This window comes from Sorex fumeus, unplaced genomic scaffold, assembly GCF_029834395.1.
Source record: "Sorex fumeus unplaced genomic scaffold, SorFum_2.1 ptg000006l, whole genome shotgun sequence".
NCBI lineage: Eukaryota > Metazoa > Chordata > Mammalia > Eulipotyphla > Soricidae > Sorex > Sorex fumeus.
In genome coordinates this window covers 65,872,745-65,898,172 of record NW_026606063.1, presented here as the reverse complement: position 1 = coordinate 65,898,172, position 25,428 = coordinate 65,872,745, and the positions used below count along the sequence as shown (strand labels likewise).

The 25,428-nt window shown below is 40.0% G+C and overlaps 1 protein-coding gene across 1 annotated transcript in view; it reads left to right on the top strand.

The window, feature by feature from the left end:
* TMEM182 (transmembrane protein 182) overlaps window positions 1–25,428 on the top strand; it is a 78,098-nt gene that overhangs the window by 39,242 nt on the left and 13,428 nt on the right. Inside the window, exon 4 of the mRNA XM_056125109.1 lies at window positions 4,156–4,293. Coding sequence (XP_055981084.1) covers window positions 4,156–4,293 — 138 coding nt within the window. The remainder of the gene's footprint in view (window positions 1–4,155; window positions 4,294–25,428) is intronic.

The window sequence follows — 25,428 nt, the reverse complement described above, 5'->3', positions numbered from 1 at the left end:
AATGCAGAAAGCACCTCAAATTGTACCAGAAGGTTCTACTAACCCACTAGATAATCCCAGCACCCCCAGGGGGTTGCATGGCTCACTTAGGGATTGGTCAGTGTAGACATTACAGAGACTTTATCCTCCAGCTATCATCAGTGGGATTTCCCCAGGTTCTAGGATCTTTAGGGCCCCTTTCCCAATTTCTCTAGTCAGAAAGATTCTGAGATTTCGCTTCTTGTGCTGTATCACTCACTGTTCCATGAAATTGTTTCAGTGCAGAAAAAAAAATAAAAGAGTGGTGTGCAGGACAAAGCACAGGAACAACTAAATAGAATAGAAGGCTTTCTATTGGCAGTGATACAACTTAAGCTGGTAAGGATGTCCACCAGAAGTTTTTGCTAGAGAAAAACTAAGTGGGGGACTTGGGGATCTGGATTTATGCCCAGCAGAGTGATATGTAATAGTTTATATACATTTTGTGGTTTTCCAGGAAAATAGTACATATTTCTATGGAGACCAGCAAGCATGCAAAAATGAACATATGAAGATCAAGCATGTATAGAAAATAACAGAGGAATGTTTTCAGGGGTTGTATAGTTTAGTATGATCGGTCATGAAGATGAAGGAGAGGAGAGGCTGAAATGGTTCTATTGCATAGTCTCCACTGGTTGGTACTGTCTCGCTAGGGATCTGGGGTCCTTATCAGCCCCACTGTGCTCTTAAGTTTTAAGTACAAGCTTCAGGCCAGTTTGTTTTAGCTTTTCCTAATCTCAGAGATTTCTTATATATTTTTTTTTTTGGAGTGGAGGGAGGTGAGGCTAGAGACAAAGTTGCAAAGAGCTTTGACAAGATAAAACATCTAACAATAATTTTCTTGTTCTTGAAACAATGGACATTCCATGCTTCAATGCTTTTTCCTAGCGATTGTATTGTTTTTTTTTTTTTTATCTTAAAGATCTAAGTCTCCACGGGGATAGCAGTGCAAAATACATGCTTAAAATGGCCAACAGGTGGCAATGGTTGGATACAAGAGGAAAATAAGTATGGGAAATCACCTTTGCACTCCACTTAGAGGGGCCCGTTCTGCTTTTCTGCTGAAGTTATGGTTTAACGATTCTCTTCTTCATTTCTGTTTGCACCGCTCATAGCATTTCCAATTTGGCTTGCCTTCAGCTCAATTCCAGGGAGACAAACAGAAACAACAAAATAAAAAATTTATCTGTAGCCAAGTTGACCTTTGTTTAAGATTTGAATTTCCTGCTCAATGCACTTGCCTTTATTTACTGTTGAGAGTCCTCAGAGAGCTGTCTGCTCTATTTGTCCAATTGTATTTGTGGTCAGGGTTGCACTTGAGTGAGCTCCTGTTTCCCTAGATGTCTCCTTTGAAACATACTTATACCCTGAACTCTTCCCACAGAACCTGCAGTGGGTGAAGCAGTGAAATCAAAAGATTGAATAGAGAAAAATATGAGATTTGCCAGTATCTAGTAAATTCTGGGGAAGAAAGGACAGCAAATATTTGGAGCATAAACTGCACTGATTTGCTATACTTTGAATTAGTCAGTACTACTTTACTACAACTAAAGTTTCCATATTTTTATTAAAAATTATAGCCCGAATAATTTCTTTCACTGAAATTTGCTTTCATTTACTCCAATAGGAGATTATTTTAGTGTTTTAGCCTTTGGAAAACTGTGTATTCTATAATAATGAAAGTGCTCTCTCTCTCTCTCTCTCTCTCTCTCTCTCTCTCTCTCTCTCTCTCTCTTGCCATGTGTGTTTAGTGGCCATGAACCCCTTCCCCACCCTGGCCTGCAGCTGCCACCAACAGGTGCAACAGGGCTGCCAGGCTCGTTGGTGATCAGTTGCTGTTTATTCCAATTTCCGTCTGGCCATTTATTCCATTCTTCCCACGTGCCTATTCAAATCTCACTGAGCATCCCATTCCAGTCTCACACTATCCCTCATTCCCATGTCCTCCGGTCCCTCATGCTATTCTCTCCATGCCCAGTCTCTCAGTCTTGCCCAGTCAAGACTCTCTCATGCCCAGTCAAGAGCCCAACCTCCCAGAGTGAGGGGAGCAACTATACTTAGATGAGATAGCACAATTAACAAATGCAAAGTCTTTCCTTTCAGAAGCTCTTCTAAGACAAAGATCTCCTACTAGGAGATCTGTTCAAGGATGTGTTTCTCCTTTTCTTAGTCCATATATATTTAAAGGTCATTTTAGATTTAGTTCTTAATAATCTTTGGGGATGGAGTGATAGCACAGTGGTAGGGCATTTGCCTTGCATGCAGCCGGCCGGCTGAGCCGGGTTCAATTTCTCTGCCCCTCTCGGAGAGCCCAGCAAGCTACTGAGAGTATCTCACCCGCACAGCAAGCCTGGGCAAGCTACCCATGACATACTCAATATGCCAAACATGGTAACAAAAGTCTCACAATAGAGACGTTACTGGGCCTGCTCAAGCAAATCGATGAACAATGGGAGGACAGTGACAGTGAATCTTTGGGGCTGGAGCGATAGCACAGTGGGTAGGGTGCTTGCCTTGCCTTGTATGCAGCCGACCCGACCCAAATTTGATTCTCAGCATCTCATATAGTCCCTCTAGCACCACCAGGAGTAATTCTTGAGTGCATGAGCCAGAAGTAACCCCCGCGCATTGCTGGGTGTGATGCAAAAAAAAAAAAAAAAAAAGGAAAAAGGAAATCTTTCTAGTCATTTTGTATGGACACTGTAAGAAATATATTAAGCTTATAGGATGGCTCTCCTAGGGGAACATATTGCTATAGATCCCAGACTACAGTCCTTAGGCCAGATTAATCTTTGCCCAGTCACTTCTCTTTGGCTGGTGACAGAATTTGTCCATGACTGTGCTCTTAACTTGTAAGTTTTATGGCACTTGGCCTGTACCATTTTGATGCCACGGTAGTTTGCAGCTTGGCCTGGGTCCATCCACTCACTTTATCAGGACCCTGCTCTTGGGGTGCTAGAAACTAAGGGTGACTGAGACTGAGTCGAATAAATATGAAAGATGCCCAGGAGTAAATGTTATTTGAAGTCAATTCACTCCAAGTTACGAAAGCATAGCATTAACTGTCTTCCTGTATCTACACAAAAAGGACATTGATCTAAAGTAAACTATGCAGAGAACATAAGGGAAAGAGAGAAGCAATATTTCACTTACAGATACAAAATCCAGAGATCTCTGAAGAGTTTGACTTTACAAGTCACAGGGTCTGATTTGGGGACATAAGTGATTAACAGTTAGGGAAGCAGAGCACAGAGGAGACGTTAAAGATAAACACAGAGGAATGGGAGTGCTTGAGGAGCACTGTGATGGGTGCTATAAACCTAATGCGATAAACTTAAGCTTTCTGCGACAAGGGAGAAAGGACAAATCAATGTTATCCTACAGGAAAGGATGAATTTGTTTAATAGATTGGTAATTATCCAGCTCAGAAATGATCATTAGAATTCATCTTTATTTGATTAGCTGATATCATCCAGTGCACAATCCATTTATCACCAGCAGCATCCATTAATTTGATATTGCTGGTCCTTCACTTAAAGGTTACTATGAATTTTCATTTTTAATATTTCTAAGAACTAGTATTAATAAAAAGTCATATGCTTTAAATATAACTCATTTCAAATTTTAAATCTTAATCTGCACAAACTATTTTTCTGCATTTGGAATTCTATTATCTTAATATTCCCCTTCCTCCCACCCCAAAGAGTGAAAAATCTAAAGAGAAGTGTATTTGGGAGTGAGTGTTAGGGGATGTAGGTGATTGTTATCAACTTCTAAGAATCTCTATGGTGCCAAACTTATTGTAGCAGATGGTCAGGTGCAGTGTTTATATATATTTGTTTTAGTACGTTTTTCGTGTTTTTATTCATTTGCTCTAAAATACCTAACATGGCCCAATGGGGTGAAGAAAACTTTTTCTAAACCTTTAGATGTCCCCACTTCAACTGTGAGAAATCCAGTCCTAATAAAGAAATTCCCAGAGTTTAGGCATGTGCATGCCTCCAATATGAAGCACATGTTTGTGGGTCCCCCTTCATACTCGGGCTTTGAGCTCAGCCAATTCAGAACTGTGTGATGGTCTGCTCTGCGCATATTCTAACTGGGATTTTGTTTTCTTTTTCTTCCTTGCTCCAACAGTCTACAGGGGTTTCTGGGCAGCCTTCATGCTTCTGGGTGTGGTTGCCGTGCTGATTGCGAGCTTCTTCATCATTTGTGCAGCGCCATTTGCCAGCCATTTTCTATACAAAGCTGGGGGAGGATCCTATATTGCTGCAGGTAAGTAGGATACAAAGGTATCACTTCCCAACATAGTTTTCCTCTATATCTTTATACATTTGATTTCTAATTCTAGATCTCAGGCATCTAGTTCTGGTTATACAATTATGTTCACACACACTATTTCTTGAATGTCTTTATAAGTCAGCTAAGTTTTCAGTGACCTTTTCTTTTCCATGTGCTGATGTCAGAAAGATAATCTGTTCTTTGCACACTATCGTTGTTCACTGGATTAAGGAGAACACCAGGAAGGAAAGCTGGTTTCCAGGGCCTTTAATGTTTTCTTAGCATATTCTTAGCATATAGCACAACTTTGTGCTATACTGAATTTGATTCCTGACATCTCATATGATCCCATATGATCCCCTGAGTTCCACCAGAACTGATCCCTGAGAATACAGACAGGAGTAATCCCTAAGCACCACCGGGTGTAACCCAAAACTCCACAAAATAAAAAGAAAATATAAGTTTGTACTCTTAAAAAGATAGCCCTGCATATTACCAGTACTTCTGATGTATTTATCATTGAAATAATGCCCTCTTCTCTATAAGGGCATGTTCAGTTTTCTTAATTGTGACCGACCCAAGCACATTTTCTTGTTTGTAAGACCTGAGCATTTTTTTTTTTAATTAACTTTGAAACCACTCTTTCTGATTCTTAATACAATGAACTTGGTACATGTAGAAGAATAATTGACCAGGTCAATCTGGTAAATATGTTGTTTTTGTTTTGGGGGGCTGTACCAGGCAGTGCTCTAGGGATTATTCCTGGTTGTGGTGTTGAGGACTGAACCCAGGTCAGCATGTGCAAGTAAAATACTTTACCCACTGTACTATTGTTCCATCCCTGAATCTGATAAATTTTAAGCCTCTTCCATATAAATACTCGGGTCGACCATGTTGGCTGCGTGCAAGGCAAACACCCTACCAACTGTGCTATCGCTCTAGTCCTATAAATATGAAGTATTGAGGGCTGGAGCAATAATACCATGAGCAGGGCATTTGCCTTGCACATGGCCTGCTGAGATTTAATCCCCAACACCCTATTTGTTCCCCTGCCAGGAGTGATCCTTGAGTGCAGAGCCAAGGGTAAGCCCTAAGCACTATCAGATATGGCCCCCAAAACAACCTCCCTATAAAAAAACAAATAGAAGGCAGAATATTAACTTGGAATTCTAAGTGCAAGGAAAATTAGATAAACTTCAGTACGATCAGCACCACATCATAAGTGATCAAGGTGTATTAAAATGTCTGATAAGAAAACAAAGAGTTTCTCCCTGAGATGACAAGTAAAGAAACAATGGATTTTTTTATTGTATCCATGACTATGGCCAATGGCTCATGGTATTTTCTTCATCACTTAGTCAGTAGTCAAATAGCAGAACAACTGCTTTCACTACATGGTTTTGAACTTTCTATTTTTTGTTATTTTTCTATTATTTGCTATTTTTAAGAAGATGTTAGGCATTCACTCTGACTCTAAGTCATATCCCTGGACTAAGTTCATTTCAGAAAATGTATTGTGCATTATCTGTGGATGAAATAAAATTTTAGTTAGATCAGCTTCTGCTCAAAGACCTAACAAGAAAGCATTCTGAAAATGAGAATTGTGTATCTGTTTTATTTTTATTTTGTCTTATTTCAACTCTTTAATTAATTAATTTATTTTTCAAAGAACTTTATCAAGGATCTAGATAAAGGTCTGTGGAATAATTTACATGTGGTATAATTTACATTATATAGTACATATACATATTTGTACTACTACCAACACTGACTCCAGAATATTTTTATAACTCACAGAAAAACTCATTCTTTATTCTCCAAGCCTAATCTATTATCTATGTATTTGCTTATTCTGCATAATTAATATCAGTGGAACCACATAATGCATGGCTCTTTGTATTTATCTTCTTCCACTCTTCTCATAATTTATTATTTATTATTATCTGTTCTTTAATTCTTGATTACATAGGACAAAAACTTGTATATGGCCAAAAATTTGACAGTTTATTTGACAACTATATTTTCTCTCCAAAAAATAGTCTATATCCCTGCTTCAGTCCAGTCTCGATCTAGTTAAGATACACACACAGTTATGTCCTTCCAGAAATAACAGTTCTCCACAAAAATATGTGTTTTTTCCCATTCATTGCTCTTTGAATCTAACATTTTTTGTTAGTAAAAGGACTATGTATAGCAGTGCTTAGTATGAAGACATTATGAGCAGAATGTTTGTTTTAAACCCAGAAATACTGTGATCATGAAGGCTTTGTTATATTAGAGAAGTGTGTGTGTGTGATGCTTTTAAAAATCCACTGTTAATGTTTCCACTTATAATAATGTAATTGTGTATAGAGTAGTATAGTTCAATAGTGATATGTAAGTAAGAACTCCTGTAGAAAAAGTTTTTTATATATTCATAGGCCTGTGACCAGTGAATTTTCTTCTCTCATTGAATCTTTTGCTGTTTATGAATATGGTTCTGAGTTCTCTTTGCTCAGGGCTTCACTCAAAAACACTCTGGGAATTCAAGGGTTCGGATGGTGTTCCGGGAGTCTGTTTGAAGAGGCAGTGAACTATTGACAACAATTCCTTCAAATTTAATTTGTTCATTAATTAAAATTAATTAGTGTAGCATGTTTTACAATGGTAATAATTATGTGGTAGGTATTCGGTGCCCATCATGTTGCACTTTTTTTGTTTCTGACGGTTTTTTTTTTCTGTTGTATGGGATAAAATATCACTATTAATGGTATTGGTTTATCAGAATAGGAAAAGTGCTGCATCAGTAAGAACTAAAGTCTGCATTCTAGAAGTTATTTTCACCACAAAAGAAAGACTTTTAAAACAGATTATAAAGTCAATGTGTCATTCTCAGCCCATATACTTATTAACAGAAGCAAAATCTTCCCATTACCCATGATTAGCATCTTCAGATAAGTTACCCTAGGCAATACATCCTTTCAAATATGAACATGGGCTCTTGCATTGCATCATAACATGCAAAGATGAGGAAGAAATGGAGCAAATACTGGGTTTGTCCTCCAGTCAGAGTTTGTGCCACATTGGTTACCGAGCCATGCGGAGATCTATTTACTGACTTGATTGAACTTATAATACCCAATTCTGTCAGATATTCTGTTTTCAAAAGAAAGAGCTCTCATGCCATTCTCCCAGAATCCCTAAATCTCTTTTTTTTTCCTGGGTTTGCTTCATCATCCCCCACCCAGTCAAGCTTTTCATAGCATGAGGTCCCAGCACTGCTGTTTGCAACAGATGACTGTTTTACCAATGCCACCTGCACGATTGGAAACTCTTTTTCTCTCTATCAGGGCAGATGTCCTTAGGACAGGGCAGAAGCACATACCAAAGGGCCATTGCAGCGTAAGTTCACAGTGAGTCACCATTTTCAGCCATCCTGTTGCTTGATTGAGATGTGCTCATGCCACAGCTGTTCCTAGGAGCAAAGGTTGGGCTGTTCCTCTCCCTTCACGCCTTCAGCATGCCCATAGCAAGGACTGAGGGCATGTTCTGTCAGTGCCCATTACCCACTTCCCCTACCTATGTCTCTTGCAGAAGTTCCCTTTCACACAACGTTCTGATAGAACCTTACAAAAGCTAACCTGTTGCCATGAGTCTTTGCACACCTTCTCAGTGCCTCCTTGCTTTAATTGGTTTTAAGTTGAACTCCTATAGAGTCCATAATTCTTGTATATCAAGGAATTGGACAGAAAATGTTTATCTTCTTCTAGCCTTATAGAAGTAGAGCTGATGGGAAAGTTGCAAGCAGAGTAAGATTTGGCAGGAGCAGCATTATAAAACCTATGAGTGATACAGAAAACACTGTTTTATTTACTTATTCCTAATGTCTGGATGAACTCACTTTAAGGCAAGGATTGCTATGTACAAAGATTCTTCTTAGTGTACAAGAAAGGGACTCTAATTTTAGTGGCAAATCATAAAAACTATAAATAGGAATATTAACATATCAGGGTGGCCAGGCATTTTTTCCCTTTACAACTGAAATTGTCTTTCCCTGAGTGAAAAAAATTGGGATTTTATATATATATATATACATATGTACATATATATGTATATATAAAACATATACATACACATAAGTAAAGCCTTACTTACTTATACATACACATAATTATATATAATATAATATATATTTTATACTTATTTCCCCTTATGAATGTAAAAATAAATATGTAATTTATTTTTAAAGAAATATATGTATATATATATTTTTTTTTCTGATGAACATAAAGTCAGAGACTCTCCCCTGGGCAGACATGTCTGAGTCTTGGTACGTTGGCAACACCATGTACACATCTCATAAGTCACATGCATACAGTAGCCTGGGCCTTACTTCAGCTCCCAGGCATGCTGGTGGAAGAAAACAACTGCACCTTAGTTAGTTCATCCTTGGAACACGAGGGAAACAAGTCTCCTCAGCACTGTAACTCATTCTTGGAGCATGGTGAAGAGGATTCTGCAGTCTGCCTCCATGCCCATTCTCTGGTCTTAGGTGTGCTCTTCATGAGCATGTTACTGTTGGTCAACAGTATGGAAGAAGACCACTTCGATGAGCTGTATTAATCCTATTCCACATGGTACCTGGAGCCTGAATACATTCTCTGACTCATCTTTCTCAGTTTGGTGTCATACAGTGCTTTCTAGAAGTGTAGTGTTATAAATCCTCTTTATGAAGTGACGAAGGGTAAATAAATACAACCTTGTGATTTCTAGAAGATAAATTATACTTGATCATTCAGATGAACAACATAGATTGCCCATCTATATTTGGTCTTTATCCACTGTTTATAACTCACAGATCTCTTAGTGTTTCTAAAAGGTTGCTTTCTAAAGGGGGTGTATTGTCATGTCAATAAGGAAACTTTGGGCAGAGCACCTAGGGGTGTGGCTAGTTTGAGAAAACACTGGGCCCTCTTAACCCACCCCTCACCTCTGGAGGTCAGGGACTGGACATTGAGGTTTATTGTTTATCAGCAACGACTGTATACTAAGATCTTCCTATAGCACAAAGGACATAGTATAGGTAAGTTCTGGCTTGTGAGCATGTGAATTGTTAAAGGAGTTTTGTCTGGGAGGACATGGAAGCTGTTAGTCTTCCCCACATGTCTTAACCCCATGCCTCTCTTGAGGTAACTGGCTACTGATTCTTGCATTTTGGTGTCCTCTGTGTGAAGTCAGTGGTTCAGTGAATACAAACTTCCTGAGTTCTTGGTGCCACTCTAGTGAAGTCAGCAAACCTGAGGAGGAGTTCTGAGAACTTTGAGTGCCAGGTGATCACAAGGCTGGACAATGGTCTAGAGTCTAAAGAGGGGGTGCTGGGCCCCTCTGTAGCTGACTAGTCAAATGCAAAGACAGTGGTGAGTACTGGTGGACAGGGTCTGAAGTGGAGGGTGGTCTTAAATGTCTTACCTTGAGGGTTTTGAAGCTCTCTCTGATGGAGGGTGAGAATAAAGTGAGTTTCTAGACATCTTCCTGTTCTGGATTTGTTTGTTGATATGGGAGTAGGGATACACACAACTGGATATAGAAACCAAAATCTAAGACAATGCAAAATTTTCATATTTAGCAGGTAATTCTCAGAAGTCAATCAGATTTGGAGTTTGTTTCCCTTTTCTTTCAAAAGTCTGGGAGAACCCCCACCACCATTTTGGATTCTTCCACCTCAAAGCTCAAGCTGCATGATTTCTATTCCTCTACCTTATGTGATTTTTCTCCCATTTGCTTTTCTCTCTCATATCCCCTAAGTGAAAATTATATAATTCAAAAGTGAAAAAGTGAAAGAGAAATTCTAAAAACAAAAAATTCACAGAAAAGCCTAATGGGCTTATTTGGCTCATCAATAAGCTGCTTTATTTCACTGGAGATCAGATAGATGCATAAGACAGTAGTTTCTTAAGGAGTAGTAACTGTGGTCTTAATCCTATGGGTACAAAAACAACACTATATTTGGTCTTTATCCACTGTTTGTAAATCACAGATCTCTTAGTGTTTCTAAAAGGTTGCTTTCTAAAGGGGGTGTATTGTCATGTCAATAAGGAAACTTTGGGCCATCTTTACAGCATACAGCCAAAGAGAAGGGCCACATGGAGGGCGGGGATCCACAGCTCCCGAAGGAAAAAAAAAAACAGGTTCCAAAAAGAGCCGAGATCATCGGGAAGTCCCAGATGGGGTAGGTACCGCATCCCGCCTCCCCCAGATGGAACCCCGGTGACCAGAAGCCTCTACAAGCACAGTTCGAGTATGCGGGAACTAGGACTTTTCCTCAAATCTGCCAGAACTACAACTCCCAGGTAACCTCTGATTCCGGAAGTCATGCCCACAGCCCGCCCCCCAGCGCCATCTTTACAGCATACAGCCAAAGAGAAGGGCCACATGGAGGGCGAGGATCCACAGCTCCTGAAGAAAAAAAAATTCAGGTTCCAAAAAGAGCCGAGATCATCGGGAAGTCCCAGATGGGGTAGGTACCGCATCCCGCCTCCCCCAGATGGAACCCCGGTGACCAGAAGCCTCTACAAGCACAGCTCGAGTATGCGGGAACTAGGACTTTTCCTCCAAACTGCGCGGCGCGACATCTCTCTATATACAAAGTGATCCATGGGAAGTAAACCACCCAACGTTTCTCCCTGAAAATCAGAGTTAAGTTTGGAGCACGGCCACAGCCCCAGAAACACAAGGACTTAATGCATAACCCAGCAGCTTGGAGCAGAAAAGTGAACGGACTATGCGTTAATCCAGGCCATCATGTCTGCCCGGAGGGGAAAGGGGGTTGCCCCATTCGCCCTCTCTTCTCTGAAAGAAGGATGGCGGCCGCATGGGAGCCTTGTGGACAGCAGGTATGAGCCAGGGGTTTGGGGGCAACTAAAACCTCATGGGAAGCGGGGCGTTCCGGTCCGTCCTTCATGCCCTACCGAGGTCACCAGTTGCCCCCCGCGAGCGGCTCTCCAGCACAGCCACAGCCCCAGAAGCACAAGGACTTAATGCAGAACCCAGCAGCTTGGAGCAGAAAAGTGAATGGACTATGCGTTAATCCAGGCCATCATGTCTGTCCGGAGGGGAAAGGGTGTTGCCCCAGTCACCCTGTCCTCTCTGGAAAGAAAGATGGCGGCCACATGGGAGCCTTGTGGACAGCAGGCATGAGCCGGGGGTGTGGGGACAACTAAAACCTCATGGGAAGGGGGGCGCTCCGGTCCGTCCTTCACACCCTACCGAGGTCACCAGTTGCCCCCCACGAGTGGCTCTCCAGCACGGCCACAGCCCCAGAAGCACAAGGACTTAATGCAGAACCCTGCAGCTTGGAGCAGAAAAGTGAATGGACTATGCGTTAATCCAGGCCATCAAGTCTGCCAGAGGGGAAAGGGTGTTGCCCCATTCGCCCTCTCTTCTCTGGAAAGAAGGATGGCGGCCGCATGGGAGCCTTGTGGACAGCAGGTATGAGCTGGGGGTGTGGGGGCGACTAAAACCTCATGGGAAGGGGGCGTTCCGGTCCATCCTTCACTCCCTACCGAGGTCACCAATTGCCCCCCGCGAGCAGCTCTCCAGCACAGCCACGGCCCCAGAAGCACAAGGACTTAATGCAGAACCCGGCAGCTTGGAGCAGAAAAGTGGACGGACTATGCGTTAATCCAGGCCATCATATCTGTCTGGAGGGGAAAGGGTGTTGCCCCATTCGCCCTCTCCTCTCTGAAAAGAAAGATGGCAGCTGCATGGGAGCCTTGTGGACAGCAGGTATGAGCCGGGGGTGTGGGGACGACTAAAACCTCATGGGAAGGGGGGCGTTTCAGTCCGCCCTTCACGCCCTACCGAGGCCACCAGTTGCCCCCCCCACTAGTGGCTCTCCAGCATGGTCACAACTCCAGAGCACAGAAACCAATTTCTTAACTATCTGACTTTCAGTAGAAATACTTCCAGGGTCAATAAGTAAAATAGCAGAAATCCAAAACCAACATTTAATTCTTGAACCCAGCTATAGAAAGCAAATCACTTCACAATGCTTTTTCAGCATGTCTGATTTGGGGGGGGGGTAAACTCTAAATAATAGTGGTGAATCTTTTACTGAAACAATGAATCTAATCAAAGCAGATAGAGTGTTAACTAGAATTCATCTGCCTCACAGGGACTGGGAGGGGTGGGGGGTGGGGTTTTATTGGGGTTCTTCATGGTAAAAAAATAAGTATTGGTAAAGGGAAATGTGTTTGATATTTGCATGACTGAGACCTAAACCTGAAAGCTTTGTAACCTTTCCCACAGTGATTCAATAAATAAATAAATAAATTAAAAAAAAAAGAAAATACTAACTCAAATATATGCACACACATATACAATTATTTTTTACAAAATTAATGACAATTTAATAAGTTAAAAATTATTAAAGAACCAAGGAGATGGCTCAAAGGGCTGGATTGTATGCTTTGTAATGTGGGAGACCAGGGTTTAATCTACAACTCTGTATGGTCCCCTGAGCATTACTAGGTGTGGTCCTCACACCAAAAATCATTATGCTTTATAACAACAACTGTATGAAAGCAACTTGAGTTTACATGAAGAGATGAACAGATAGGTGCGGTATACATACACACAATGGAATATTATTAGGCTATACAAAAGAATAAAATGTTGACATTTAGGTCAACATAGACAAACCTTGAGATCATAATACTAACAGAAATAAGGCAGAAAGAGAAATACAAACATATTGTCTTACCTTGACTTGCAATATAAAACAAAAACAAAACAAAAATTTAAAAAAAAACAACAACCAAAAAAAAAAATAAGGAAACTTTGGGGAGAGCACCTAGGGGTGTGGCTAGTTTGAGAAAACACTGGGCCCTCTTAACCCAAAAGCAAAAAACTCACAGAAGTCAAAGAATCAGGCCTTCCCTCTCCTTAAACTGGAACTGAAAGCAGAACCCACAGGCCATGCTGGGTATTAGCTTTGCTCCTTGAATCTTCCTCCACCTGAGCTGACCTTTGCAGCAGCTGGGTCAGGAGTGTGTGGTGGGAACTGGAAGAGCAAGAAGAAATTAGCAATGACTTGCTGACACCAGAGAAAGGAGGTCTAAACTTCCAGACCGAGGCTTTCCCTCTTCACCTAATGTCTTCAAGTCTACAGAGGAAGAGCTTGGCAAAGAGGTCTCTGAGGACAAAGCCTGCAAGGCCAGTGGTCTTGCCAGAGTGGTCTTTTTCATGTGCCAATGCCTGGCCTTGCCTTTCTCCTTTCCTTTTCTCTTTCCCCTATTCACCCCTTCACTTCCCTTCCCATTCCCCTTTTTTGGGGGCAACACCCAATGGTCCAGAAGGCTTAATCCTGGGTCTGTACTTAAGAATCACTACTGGCAGTGCCCAGGGGATCATGTAAGGTATTTGGAATTGAACTTGGGTCAGTTGTGTGCACGTAAAGCACCCTATATGCTCTACTATCACTTTGGCCCCATCTTTGGTATCTTTCTTTATTATTTTTTTATTTTAATGTGGGAGTATTATTATTTATAATCTTTGGTATCTTTCTGATTGTACAAGAAGCAACTTTCAGGGGCCAGTGATAGTATAGCGGGTAGGGCATTTGCCTAGCAACAGTATGGTCCTCTGAGCATCGCCAGGAATAATTCCCGAGTGTAGGAGTAACCCCTGAACATCTCTGGGTATGACCCTCCCCCCAAAAGAAGAAACTTTCAGGATAGAAGGAAGGACTTCTCAATAGAGATGGTCTCACCAAAATTCAGTACTTCATATTTTATTTAGAACTTTAGTTTACTAGAGGTGGAAAGTAAAGGAAAGAGATTAACCAAAGTTGCATTTATGGATGTGCCAAGCAGATATATATCCTGGTATATGTCCATACACCAGGCAGGTATATTCTTGTACTGGAATTCATGTCTCCAATTTTTATAAAATTCAGAACAGCATCTTGTTTTCCCCCTAGACCTTCTCTTATGGTGGAGCACACAAATTCTTCGCCTTTTGCCCTCAAGTTTCTAAAAGTTCCTTTTTTTGTACTCTGGGTTATTGTATTCAGGTGTCATGTTTGAGGATTTTCCTGAGAAAATTATTATTTTGGATACTGTTATTGGCATAATGTGAGAAATACTTTGCATTTTGACATGGAATTTTGATACCCTGACCTGGTGTTTTCTGCAAATGTTGTGTGCTAAAATAAGTTGGCTCATATTCTATATGTAATTCATCTATAAAGATTTCAAGTATTTGCAAAATACTTGAAAATCTCATCACTTTCCTTTCCTAGCTGTATCTGTGAAAGTCAGCTTTCCTTCACATTGCTTTGCAGTTGAAAGGTATGTCTGTAGTTATTAGCATTGATGTGCTCTGTATTTGGTTTGGATGGGGGTTGAGACAAGACATAAAAACAAGACAAGGAGAGGCAGGATAGATAATGCAATGAGTAAGGAGTTTGTCTTGCACCCGGATTACTGGGAATTCAATCCCAGGAACCCTACATGGTCTGGGAGTCATGCCAGGAGTGAACCCTGAGGACAAAGCCAGGAATAAGCCCTAAGCATGTCCAGAAATGGCCTGAAAAGTGTGCTAAGAGTAACCAAAATAGCTGGATGTACACCCCACCCTCATCCCCTCTAATAAAAGGGGAAAAATGACAACAAAAACAAGGTGAAGAAACAAATTTTGGAAGAGAATTCAAAAGGGACATGTCTATCCCATTTCTATGAGTCAACAGATCTCAGATGAGAAAAGTCAGAGAGTGCAGAGAGGAGACTGGTTTCTCTGCAGAGCCACTACTATCTCAAAGTCCCCGCCCACTCTAGCCCTGATAGACCACGGCTAGATCATGCTTGGCAGATCCAGGGAGCAATATGTTGGCCCAGTTCAAGCTGTGCCGTAATGACTCTGGGCTATGAATGTGAGCAGATGCCCTTAGCGCAGTTTATGCAGACCGATGAATAGACTCTCTGGTTTGCAATTACGTTAGTCAGGGTACAAATATCATCTCATGAGAGCTGGCTCTCACGAACATCCACCCACGTACTCTGTTCTGTAATGGATTTATTAGGGATGTAATTTATTAGTGGTTTAATTTATTTGAAATTATTCTGATTCATTACACATCTTTATTATTTTTGTTTGTTTTTTAATTTTTAATAGTGAAACACCATGAGGTACAGTTGTAGACTTACAAGTTTTTGTTCTTGGGTTTCAATTATACAATGATCAAGTACCCATCCCTCCTCCAGTACAATTCTACACCACCAATGATCCCAGTATCCCTCCACCCCCCGCCCCAAACCCCCCATCCCATCCAGGCTCTGTGACAGGGCATTTCCTTTTGCTCTCTCTCCTTTTGGGTGCTGTGGTTTGCAAAAGAGGCATTGAGTGGCAATCATGTTTGGTCTATAGTCTACTTTCAGCATGCATCTCCCATCCTGAGAGGATCCTCCCAACAATCTTTACTTGGTGTTCCCTTCTCTATCTGAGATGCCTTTTCCCCTAGCATGTGCGACTGGCTTTCAAGCCATAGGGTGAACCTCCTGGTACTTATCTCCACTATTCTTGTATATTTGTCTCCTATTTTGTTACTTTATATTCCCCAGATGAATACAATCTTTCTATGTCTGACTCCTTTCACTTATCATGATACTTTCCATGTAGTACCACTTGTATGCAAATTTCATGACTTTATCTTTTGTAACAGCTGCGTAGTATTTCATTGTGTAGATATACCGAAGTTTCTTTAACCAGTCATCTGTTCTCGGGCACTCGGTTTTTTTTTCCCCAAATTTTGGCTATTGTGAACAGTGCAGCAATGAACATAGAAGTGTAGATGTCATCTCGAATGTACTTTTTTGCCTCTCTGGGATATATTCCCAGGAGTGGTATTGCTGGATCAAATGGGAGCTCAATTTCAAATTGTTTGAGAATCATCCATATTGTTTTCCAAAAGGGCTGAACCAGCCGGCATTACCACAAGCAGTGCAGGAGGGTCCTTTTCTCACCACATCTGCGCCAACACTGGTTGCTTTTGTTCTTTTGGATGTGGGCCAGTCTCTGTGGTGTTAGATGGTATCTCATTGTTGTTTTGATCTGCATCTCCCTGATGATTAGTGATGTAGAGCATTTTCTCATGTGCTTTTTTGCCATTCGGATTTCTTCTCTAAGAAAGTTTCTGTTAATTTCATCACCCCATTTTTTGATGGGGTTGGATGTTTTCTTCTTGTGGAGTTCAACCAGTGCTTTGTATATCCTTGATATCAATCCCTAGTCGGATGTGTATTCTGCAAATATCCTTTCCCATTCTGTAGACTGTCTTTGTATTTTGGTCACTGTTTCTTTTGAGGTGCAGAAGCTTCCTAGTTTAAAATAGTCCCATTTGTCTATCTCTGTTTTCACTTGTTTGGCCAGTGGCATGTCATCTTTGAAGATACCGTTAGCTTTAATGTCGTGGAGGTTTTGCCAATTGTGTCTTCAAAGTACCTTACGGATTCTGGTCTGATGTTGAGGTCTTTAATCCATTTTGATCTTACTTTTGTACATAGTGTTAGGCAGAGATCTGAGCCCCCCCTTTTTTTTCATGTAGCCATCCAGTTTTGCCAGCACAATTTGTTAAAGAGGTTTTCCTTGCTCCACTTAACATCTCTTGCTCCCTTATCAAAGATTAGATGATCATATGTTTGGGGGAGATGTCAGTATATTCAGCACTGTTCCATTGGTCTGCGGCTCTGCTTTTGTTTCAGTACCATGCTGTCTTAATTATTAATTCTTTGTAGTAAAGCTTGAAGTTGGGTAGGTTGATTCCTCCCATTTTTTCCCCAAGAATTGCTTTAGCTATTCGTGGGGTTATTGTTCCATATGAATTTGAGGAGTGTTTACTCCTTTTCTTTGAAGAATGTCATGGGTACCATTATAGGTATCACATTGAATTTGTATGATGCTTTGGTGAATATTTCCATCTTGACAATGTTAATTCTCCCGATCCATGAGCAGGGGATATCTTTCCATTTTCTCCTGTCCTCTTTTATTTCCTGAAGTAACATTTTGTAATTTTCTTTATACAGGTCTTTTACATCCTTATTTAAACTGATTACTAGGTACTTGATTTTCTGGGGCACAATTGTGAACGGGGTTTTTTTCACGTCACTTTCTTCTCTCTCATTATTTGCATATAGGAAAGCCATGACTTTTGGGTATTGATTTTATAGCCTGCAACTTTGCTTTGAGTCTATTGTTTCTCAAAGTTTCTTGGTAGAGGTTTTAGGGTTCTCTAAGTATAGTATCATGTCATCTGCGAATAGTGAGAGCTTGATTTCTTCCTTTCCTACCTGAATGCCCTTAATATCTTTTTCTTGCCTAATAGCTATTGCAAGTACTTCCAGTATTATATTGAATAGCAGTGGAGAGAGTGGGCATTATTACCTCGTCCCTGATCTTAGATGGAAGGCTCTTTGTATTTTTCCATTGAGAATGATGCTTGCTATAGGCTTGTGATAGATGGCTTTAACTATATTGAAGAAAGTCCTTTCTATCCCCATTTTGGCGAGGGTTTTCATCACAAATGAATGCTGTGTCTTGTCAAATGCTTCTATTGATGTGATCATATGGTTTTTATCTTTTCTTTTGTTGATATGATGGATTATGTTGATTGATTTCCAAATGTTAAACCATCCTTGCATCCCCGAGATGAATCCCACTTGGTAATGGAGTATGATCTTTTTGATAAGTTGTTGAATTCTATTTGCTAGTATTTTGTTGAGAATCTTCGCATCTGTGTTCATCAGGGATATTGGTCTTTAGTTTTCTTGTGGTGTTTTTGGTTCCTTTTGGTATTAGAGATATATGAGCTTCATAGAAACTGTTTGGGAGAGTTTCTGTTTCTTCAATTTCCTGCAAAAGCTTGAGAAGAACTGGAAATAAATCCTCTTTAAATGTTTGGAAAAAATCGTTAGTGAATCCATCTGGATCCATCCATTTGTTTTTGGGAAGACTTTTGATTAGTTTCAATTTTCTTGATGTTAATAGAACTGATCTTTTTGTTTCAGCCATGGGAGATTACAAGAATCTAGGAATTTATCCATTTCTTGTCGGTTCTCTTGTTTCAAGGCATAAAAACTTTCAAAGTAGTCTCTGATGATCTTTTGAATTTCTTTGTTTTCTGTTGTGATATCCCCCTACTCATTTCTGATTTGGTTTATTAGGGTTCTGTCTCTGTTTCTTTGTAAGTCTTGCTAAAAGTGGTTTATCTATCTTGTTTATTTTCTTGAAGAATGAGCTCTTGGTTTTATTGATATTTCGAATTTTTTTTTTTTTTTGGTTTCCATGTCGTTGATTTCTGCTCTAAGTTTTATTATCTCTTTCCTTCTGCCTGGTTCGGGCTCTTTTTGTTTGTCCTTTTCTAAAATTTTGAGCTGTGAAGTCAAGTTGTTTATGTGAACCCTTTCTTCCTTCCTGAGAAATGCTTGCAGAGCTATAAATTTTCCCCTTAACATGGCTTTAGCTGTGTCTCATAGTTTCTGGTAGCTCATGTCTTCATTCTCATTTGTTTCCAGGTATTTTTTTATTTCGTCCTTGACTTCCTTCCTAATCCTTGTTGTTCAACATTGAGTTGTTTAATTTCCAGGTGTTTGATTTGGTACTCCGTGTCTGTATGTGATTTGCTTCTATCTTCAGTGCATCGTGGTCTGAAAAAATTGTTGATACTATTTCTATTTTCCTGATTTTATTGAGGTATGTTTTGTTGCTTAGCACATGGTTTATTTTGGAGAATGTTCCATGTGCCCTGGAGAAGAATGTGTATTCTTTCTTTTTGGCATGTAAAGCCCTGTATAGGTCTGTAAGCCCTCTCTCTTCTTTTTCTCCTTTCAAAGCCAATATTTTCTTGCTCAGTTTTGTTCTTGTTGATCTATCCAGAGGTGATAAGGTGATGTTGAAGTCTCCAGCTACTATTGCACTGCTAGCAATGTCCTCCTTAAAATCTGTTAGCAATTGCTTCAAATATTTATCTGTTCACTCATTAGGTACATTTGCATTTAAGATTGTGATTTCTTCCTGTTGTATCGGGATGAATAGAAAATAGCCTTCGCTGTCCCTTATAAACTTTTTCAACCTGAAATTTATGTTGTTGGATACTAGTATGGCCACTCCAGCTTTTTTGAGGGAGCTATTTGCTTGCAAGATTGTTTTCCATCCTTTAACTTTGCATCTGTGTTTGCTCTGACTGTTGAGATGAGTTTCTTGTAGGCAGCAGAATGTTGGGTTCTGTCTCTGAATCCATTTTTTCACTCGGTGTCTCTTAATTGGTGAATTTAGACCATTGACATTGAGAGAGATTATTGCTATGGGGTTTTGTGTCATCTTTCTGTAAGGGTTTGTTGTATTTGTAGGGTTTGTCTTGTCTTATAGTAGCCCCTTTAGCCCTTTTTTAGGTTTGGTTTTGATTCTATGAAATTCCTAGAGCTGCTGTTTTCCAGAAAATAGTTTACTGTTCTTTGAGTTTGAGTGAGAGTTTAGCAGGATAGAATATTCTTGGTGAAGCGTTCATTTCAATGAGTTTTTTCTCTATATCCTATCATTGCCTTCGGGCTCAGAGTGTTTCCTCTGATAGGTCTGCTGTGAATCTAAGGGGTGTTCCTTTGTATGTGATTTCCTTCTTTGACCTTGCTGCTTGCAGTATTGTGTCTCTATCCGCAGCATCCATCATTCTATCTATTATATGTCTTCGAGTGTTTTTGTTAGTGTCTCTTTTAGCTGGCACCCTTTGGACTCCTTGAATCTGAATGTCTACATTGTCCAGCTCTGGAAATTTTTCAGCAAATATTTGTTTCACTGTGGCTTTTTCATTGGGATTGTTTCCCTGAACTTCTGGTACTCCAATGATTCTAATGTTATTCCTCTTGAAATCATCTAGGACTTTGAATCACTCTAGAGCAATTTTGAGGTCTCGTGCCTTTGTTTGTTGTTGCCTGTAGGCTTCGTGCAGCTGATCTTCCAGCACTCTGATTCTGTCTTAAGCTGTAGCCGTTCTACTGTTGAGGGCACACTCTGAGATTTTTATTTCATCTACTGAATCCTTTATTCGTGACACTTCTGTGCCTAGCTTTTCAATTTCTGCTCTCATTTCTTCCTGTAATTTCTCAATTGTCTGATCCATTGTTTCTTTCATGTCCTCCTTTAATTTATTGGATAACTGTGTCACTCTTTCTTTGAGTTAATTGAATATCTTCATAACTTCATATCCGAGGGCTGGAGCGATAGCACAGCGGTAGGGCGTTTGCCTTGCACGCAGCCAACATGGCCAACCCGAGTTCGATTCCTCTGCCCCTCTCGGAGAGCCCGGCAAGCTACCGAGAGTATCTCGCCCGCACGGCAGAGCCTGGCAAGATACCGTGAGGTATTCGATATGCCAGACATAGTAACAACAAAGTCTCCAATGGAGACGAGCAAATCGGCGAACAACGGGAGGGCCTTTACCTTTACCTTACTTCATATCCGAATTCTTTATCAGAGAGATCTCTTAGATGAGTAACACCTATGGAGGCTTCTGTACTCTTTTCATCATCCTCTCCTCGTGGTGGAAATTTGCGCTGTTTCTTCATGTTGGTGTGGTGGTATGGAGACTGAGAGTTATGCAAAATTGCTGGGTATGATCAGTTCACCTGCAGCCTCATGAGCTTTGGCCGGCCCCAAATTAGGCCACGCCCACTTCTGAAGAGGCCACGCCCCCTACTGGTACCTGGTGTGTGTGTGGGGGGTACAACCTGAGGGATGGAAAGATCAGGCACAGAGTTGGGGAGGAACAGGAAGAGGCTCTGTGATGGTGGCCGGCTCAGGGTCCTAGAGGATGCCTGGGGCATATACACAGGAGGAGCAACGTCCTGGGTTTGAATAAAGATTGACCTGAGGGATGGAGAGATCAGGCGCAGCCTTGGGGACGAATAGGAAGAGCTCACATCTTTACTTTAAATGCCCACTTTGGTTTTGGGCCACGCCCAGTGGTGCTTATGGCTTTCTCTTGGCCCTGCACTCTGAGATCACTCCTGGTGAGGCTCAGGGGGCTTACGGAGCTTGGGATTGAATGTGGGTCAGCAGTCTGCAAGCAAGTGCTTTACCCACCGTACTGACATTTTGACCTGAAACAGTCACTGCCTTAAAAAATAGTGGATAAATCATTGATTTCTTTCTTTTTCTTTTTCTTTTTTTTTAATAAGACAGTGTATAAGTTTTAGGGGTGCAACATAAGCTCTGTTTCTCTGGAAATAGTTTTTCTTTCTTTAATTAAGGGATTCGGGGAGAGGTAGGAAGGGGTCAAGATGTTTGCTTGATTGGACATTTGAAGACAATGAATGTCCTTAATAGGAAAGAACATCAATATTCTTTCAAAAATAATCAGCAATGGGACTCTGCGGTGAGTGGTGCCACCTTGTGGAAAATTCAAGCAAGACCGTGACAAACACCTTTGAAGCTCGCCCTTCCTTCCTTCCTTCCTTCCTTCCTTCCTTCCTTCCTTCCTTCCTTCCTTCCTTCCTTCTTTCTTTTTCTTTCTTTCTCTCCCTCTCTTTCTTTCTCTCCCTCTCTCCCTCTCTTTCTTTCTCTCCCTCTCTTTCTTTCTCTCCCTCTCTCCCTCTCTTTCTTTCTCTCCCTCTCTCCCTCTTTCTTTCTTTCTTTCTTTCTTTCTTTCTTTCTTTCTTTCTTTCTTTCTTTCTTTCTCTTCCTTCCTCTTTCTTTCTCTCCCTCAAATAGGTCACCGGTAGCTTGCCAGGCTTTGCTGTGCCAGCGAGATACTATGATCTTTAAAAATTTTCAGAGAATGATATTTTATACCCGCTAGCAGAAGTACATGCAAAGCTAAATAATAATAATAATAATAATAATAATAACAACAACAACAACAAAACTAGTCAATGTTTCCTATGCTTGTGCCATGTTCTGGCTCCGTGCTGAGTACTTTGCTTCTATTCGTTACTCAGAATGCATTGTGATGAGGAAATTTGCATCATCTTTTTTTTTTAATCGAATCACTGTAAGCTACAATTACAAAAGTTTCATGTTTGAGTTTCAGTCATACAATGACCAAACACACATCCCACCTTGCAGAGGAAATACCATAATCATAAATTTGCATCATCTTTATCTTACCAGTGTAGAAAACGGTGAAGAAATGTAGAAAAGTGTAACAATTGCTCCACTTTACCCAGCTGGAAAAATGTGAAGCTTTTCAGGCAATAATCCTTTGAGGTGAAATTTTTAGCCAGCACAGAATCCAGGCAATGTACTCTTCAACCCCTTCTCCTACATGATTCTATAGAGTGTAGACACTTCCTAGAGCTGAAGGAAACTGCTTTTGAGATTAGAATCTTAATTACTTCAGAGATGAATATACCCTCATAATCATTCTCTATCAGTTATTTCTCAAGAGAGTACAGACGATTGAATACCTGGGATATTTAATGTCTAAAGTATGAGGCCAAACTAGGAAAATAATGTGTATTTGAAACATATGATAGTCATTTCATCGGTTAACTTGACTAAGGATAAATATGAGTCCATAAAATTAAAGGGAAGACATAATTAATATAATTGGAAAATGGTAGCATGAAGTTGAGTAACAATTAATATTAGAAAATTAGATGCGATAAAAATATATAATCATGAAAGTATAACTACATGTGCATACATCCTTAGAAAACTGTAGAAAAATCAGAGGAAAGTGAGTTTGAGAAAATAATGAAAGGGGATAAATCAAGATTGTTAATTATTAGCTTTTATGCATTAGCTGTTTTACAATTTCAAAATATAATTTGTAGAAAAAGGCATAATTTAATTATAAGATAAAGCAATAGCATACAAATAAAAGAAAGAACTATAATGAAAATACAATTTTTAATGAACAAAATAACAATGTAGCATTGAATGTATATTTAAAATGCAGCCACAAGTATTACTATTTAGAAAAAGTAAAATTGACTAATTTTCTTTTACCATAATATGATGTTTTAAAAAATAATCATACATTTCAAACTCTGAAATAGACCTTTGAGAATAGATTCAGCTCACCATAATGGCCATATTTTAGCAGGATATGTGGGAGCATTTGAGAAGTTGAGAGAGGCTTGAAAACTGCATTTTTAGAAATTCCAGATTTATTAAAAATAGTATGTACTAAAACATGATTGGCAATATGGTGATACTTTTCATGAATACATTAATGTTCTTTGCTTTTAAAATACATTAAAGTAATAGCCCATATATGACCATTTACTTCGTAGATATTATTAAAAATCTTTTAAAATGTACAATTTATTAAATAAAGTAATTTTTAAAGTCATGAACACTGTGATTCTATACCAAGAAATTAATCACTTTCCCATTATTAAAAAAGAAACTAACCCTTCCTCCTTGGGTTTGTTTTGATTTACTAACTTAAAGACCAGAAATGTTCTTTAAACAACTGAAGGGTGATTCTTTTCCTAAAGGAGCCCCAGAAAAAACAGGGTATAAGGAAAATGTCCTGCTTCCTAGGTTGGGGAACAGTGCACAAGGATTTATTTTGTAATACAACCTCATAACATTCAGTTAAATGTCATATTGTATATGTTTCAAATAATGCATGATGGCAGTTTAAGCAAGAGAGTTAGGAACTGGAAACAACCAGCCTCCAAAAATCTTTGTGCTCTTTATTTATCTTTAAGTACTTGCAGAGATTAATCACCAGTAAAATCTACTGAATGATTACCAAATGTATTACATTACTAACAAAATGAATATTTGAGAAAGATGATGTGTCAAAAAATGTAATTTTTTTTTGAGGGGGATTTGGGTCACACCCAGTGGTCCCCGGGGCTTATTCTTAACTCTGCTCAGGGATCACTCCTGGCTGTACTCAGGGACTGTATTCAGTGCTGGGGCTTGGGTCAAGGATTGACATGTGGAAGACAAGTGCCTTACCTGCTTTCCTATCTCTATTACCCAAAACTTGTCTTACTAGGGCTGCTACACTGCTGATGTAGGGATAAGCTCTAGGAGATGTTCCTTGCATCAATAAATCCAGCACCATCAGTTGAATGTAAGAGTGTTTCATAAGGAAAATTAAATGTTATTGGGGCTAGAGTTATAATCACTGTGACTGTCCCCCATTGTTTATCGATTTGCTGGAGTGGGCCCAGTAACATCTCCGTTGTGACACTTGTTACTGTGTTTGGCATATCGAATACGTCATGGGTAGCTTGCCAGGTTTTGCCTTGTGGGCGAGATACTTTCAGTAGCTTGCTGGACTCTCTGAGAGGACCAGAGGAATCGAAACTGTGCTGGCCAGGTCAACTGTGTGCAAAGCAAATGCTCTACATAAAACACTTGTTTTGCATGTGACTGACTCAGATTCTATCCCTGGAACTATATATGGTTTCCCAAGCACTGACAGACGTGATCCCTGAGTGCAGAACCAGGAGTAAGCCCTGAGTGCTACTGGGTGTGACCCACAAACAAAATCAACAACACAAAGATTTTGTTGCCTGGGGATGATACAGTACAGTGGGCAAGGCATTCACCTTGTATGCAGCCAACCCAGTTCAATCCCTGATATCCTATAGGGTCTTCCAAGCATCACAGGAAGTGAATCCTGAGCCCAGAACCAGAAGTAAGCCCTGAACATTGCTGGGATGTTCTCAAAATAAAACCAAACAACAGAAAACAAAGTTTTATTGTTAGCTTTTCTGAAAAAAATTCATCTAAGGGAATGTACATATCACATAAAAATGCTGAATTATAACAATACAAATAAATACATTCATTCTAACATTTCCTTATAGTCCAAACCCAGAAAAAACTGAAATGCTCACTAATAGGTGAATGTATACAAAAAAGTCATGGAATATGTACATGGTGAAACACTGCTGAGTACTGAAAAGAAGTGAACTACTCACATATGCAACAGTTTGGATGGATTCACTTAACTAGAGAATGTGAAAACAGAGACAAGACGTCTCATACCCCTGTGATTTCATGTCTACATCACTCTAGAGAAAAACTGCTTACAGTGATAGTTGGTTTAGGCTGGTTGAATAAAGGCGTATTAGGACACTATCTGGAATGAAATGGATGAGTATGTTCCTTTGTTTTGGTAACAACCAGCAGTGC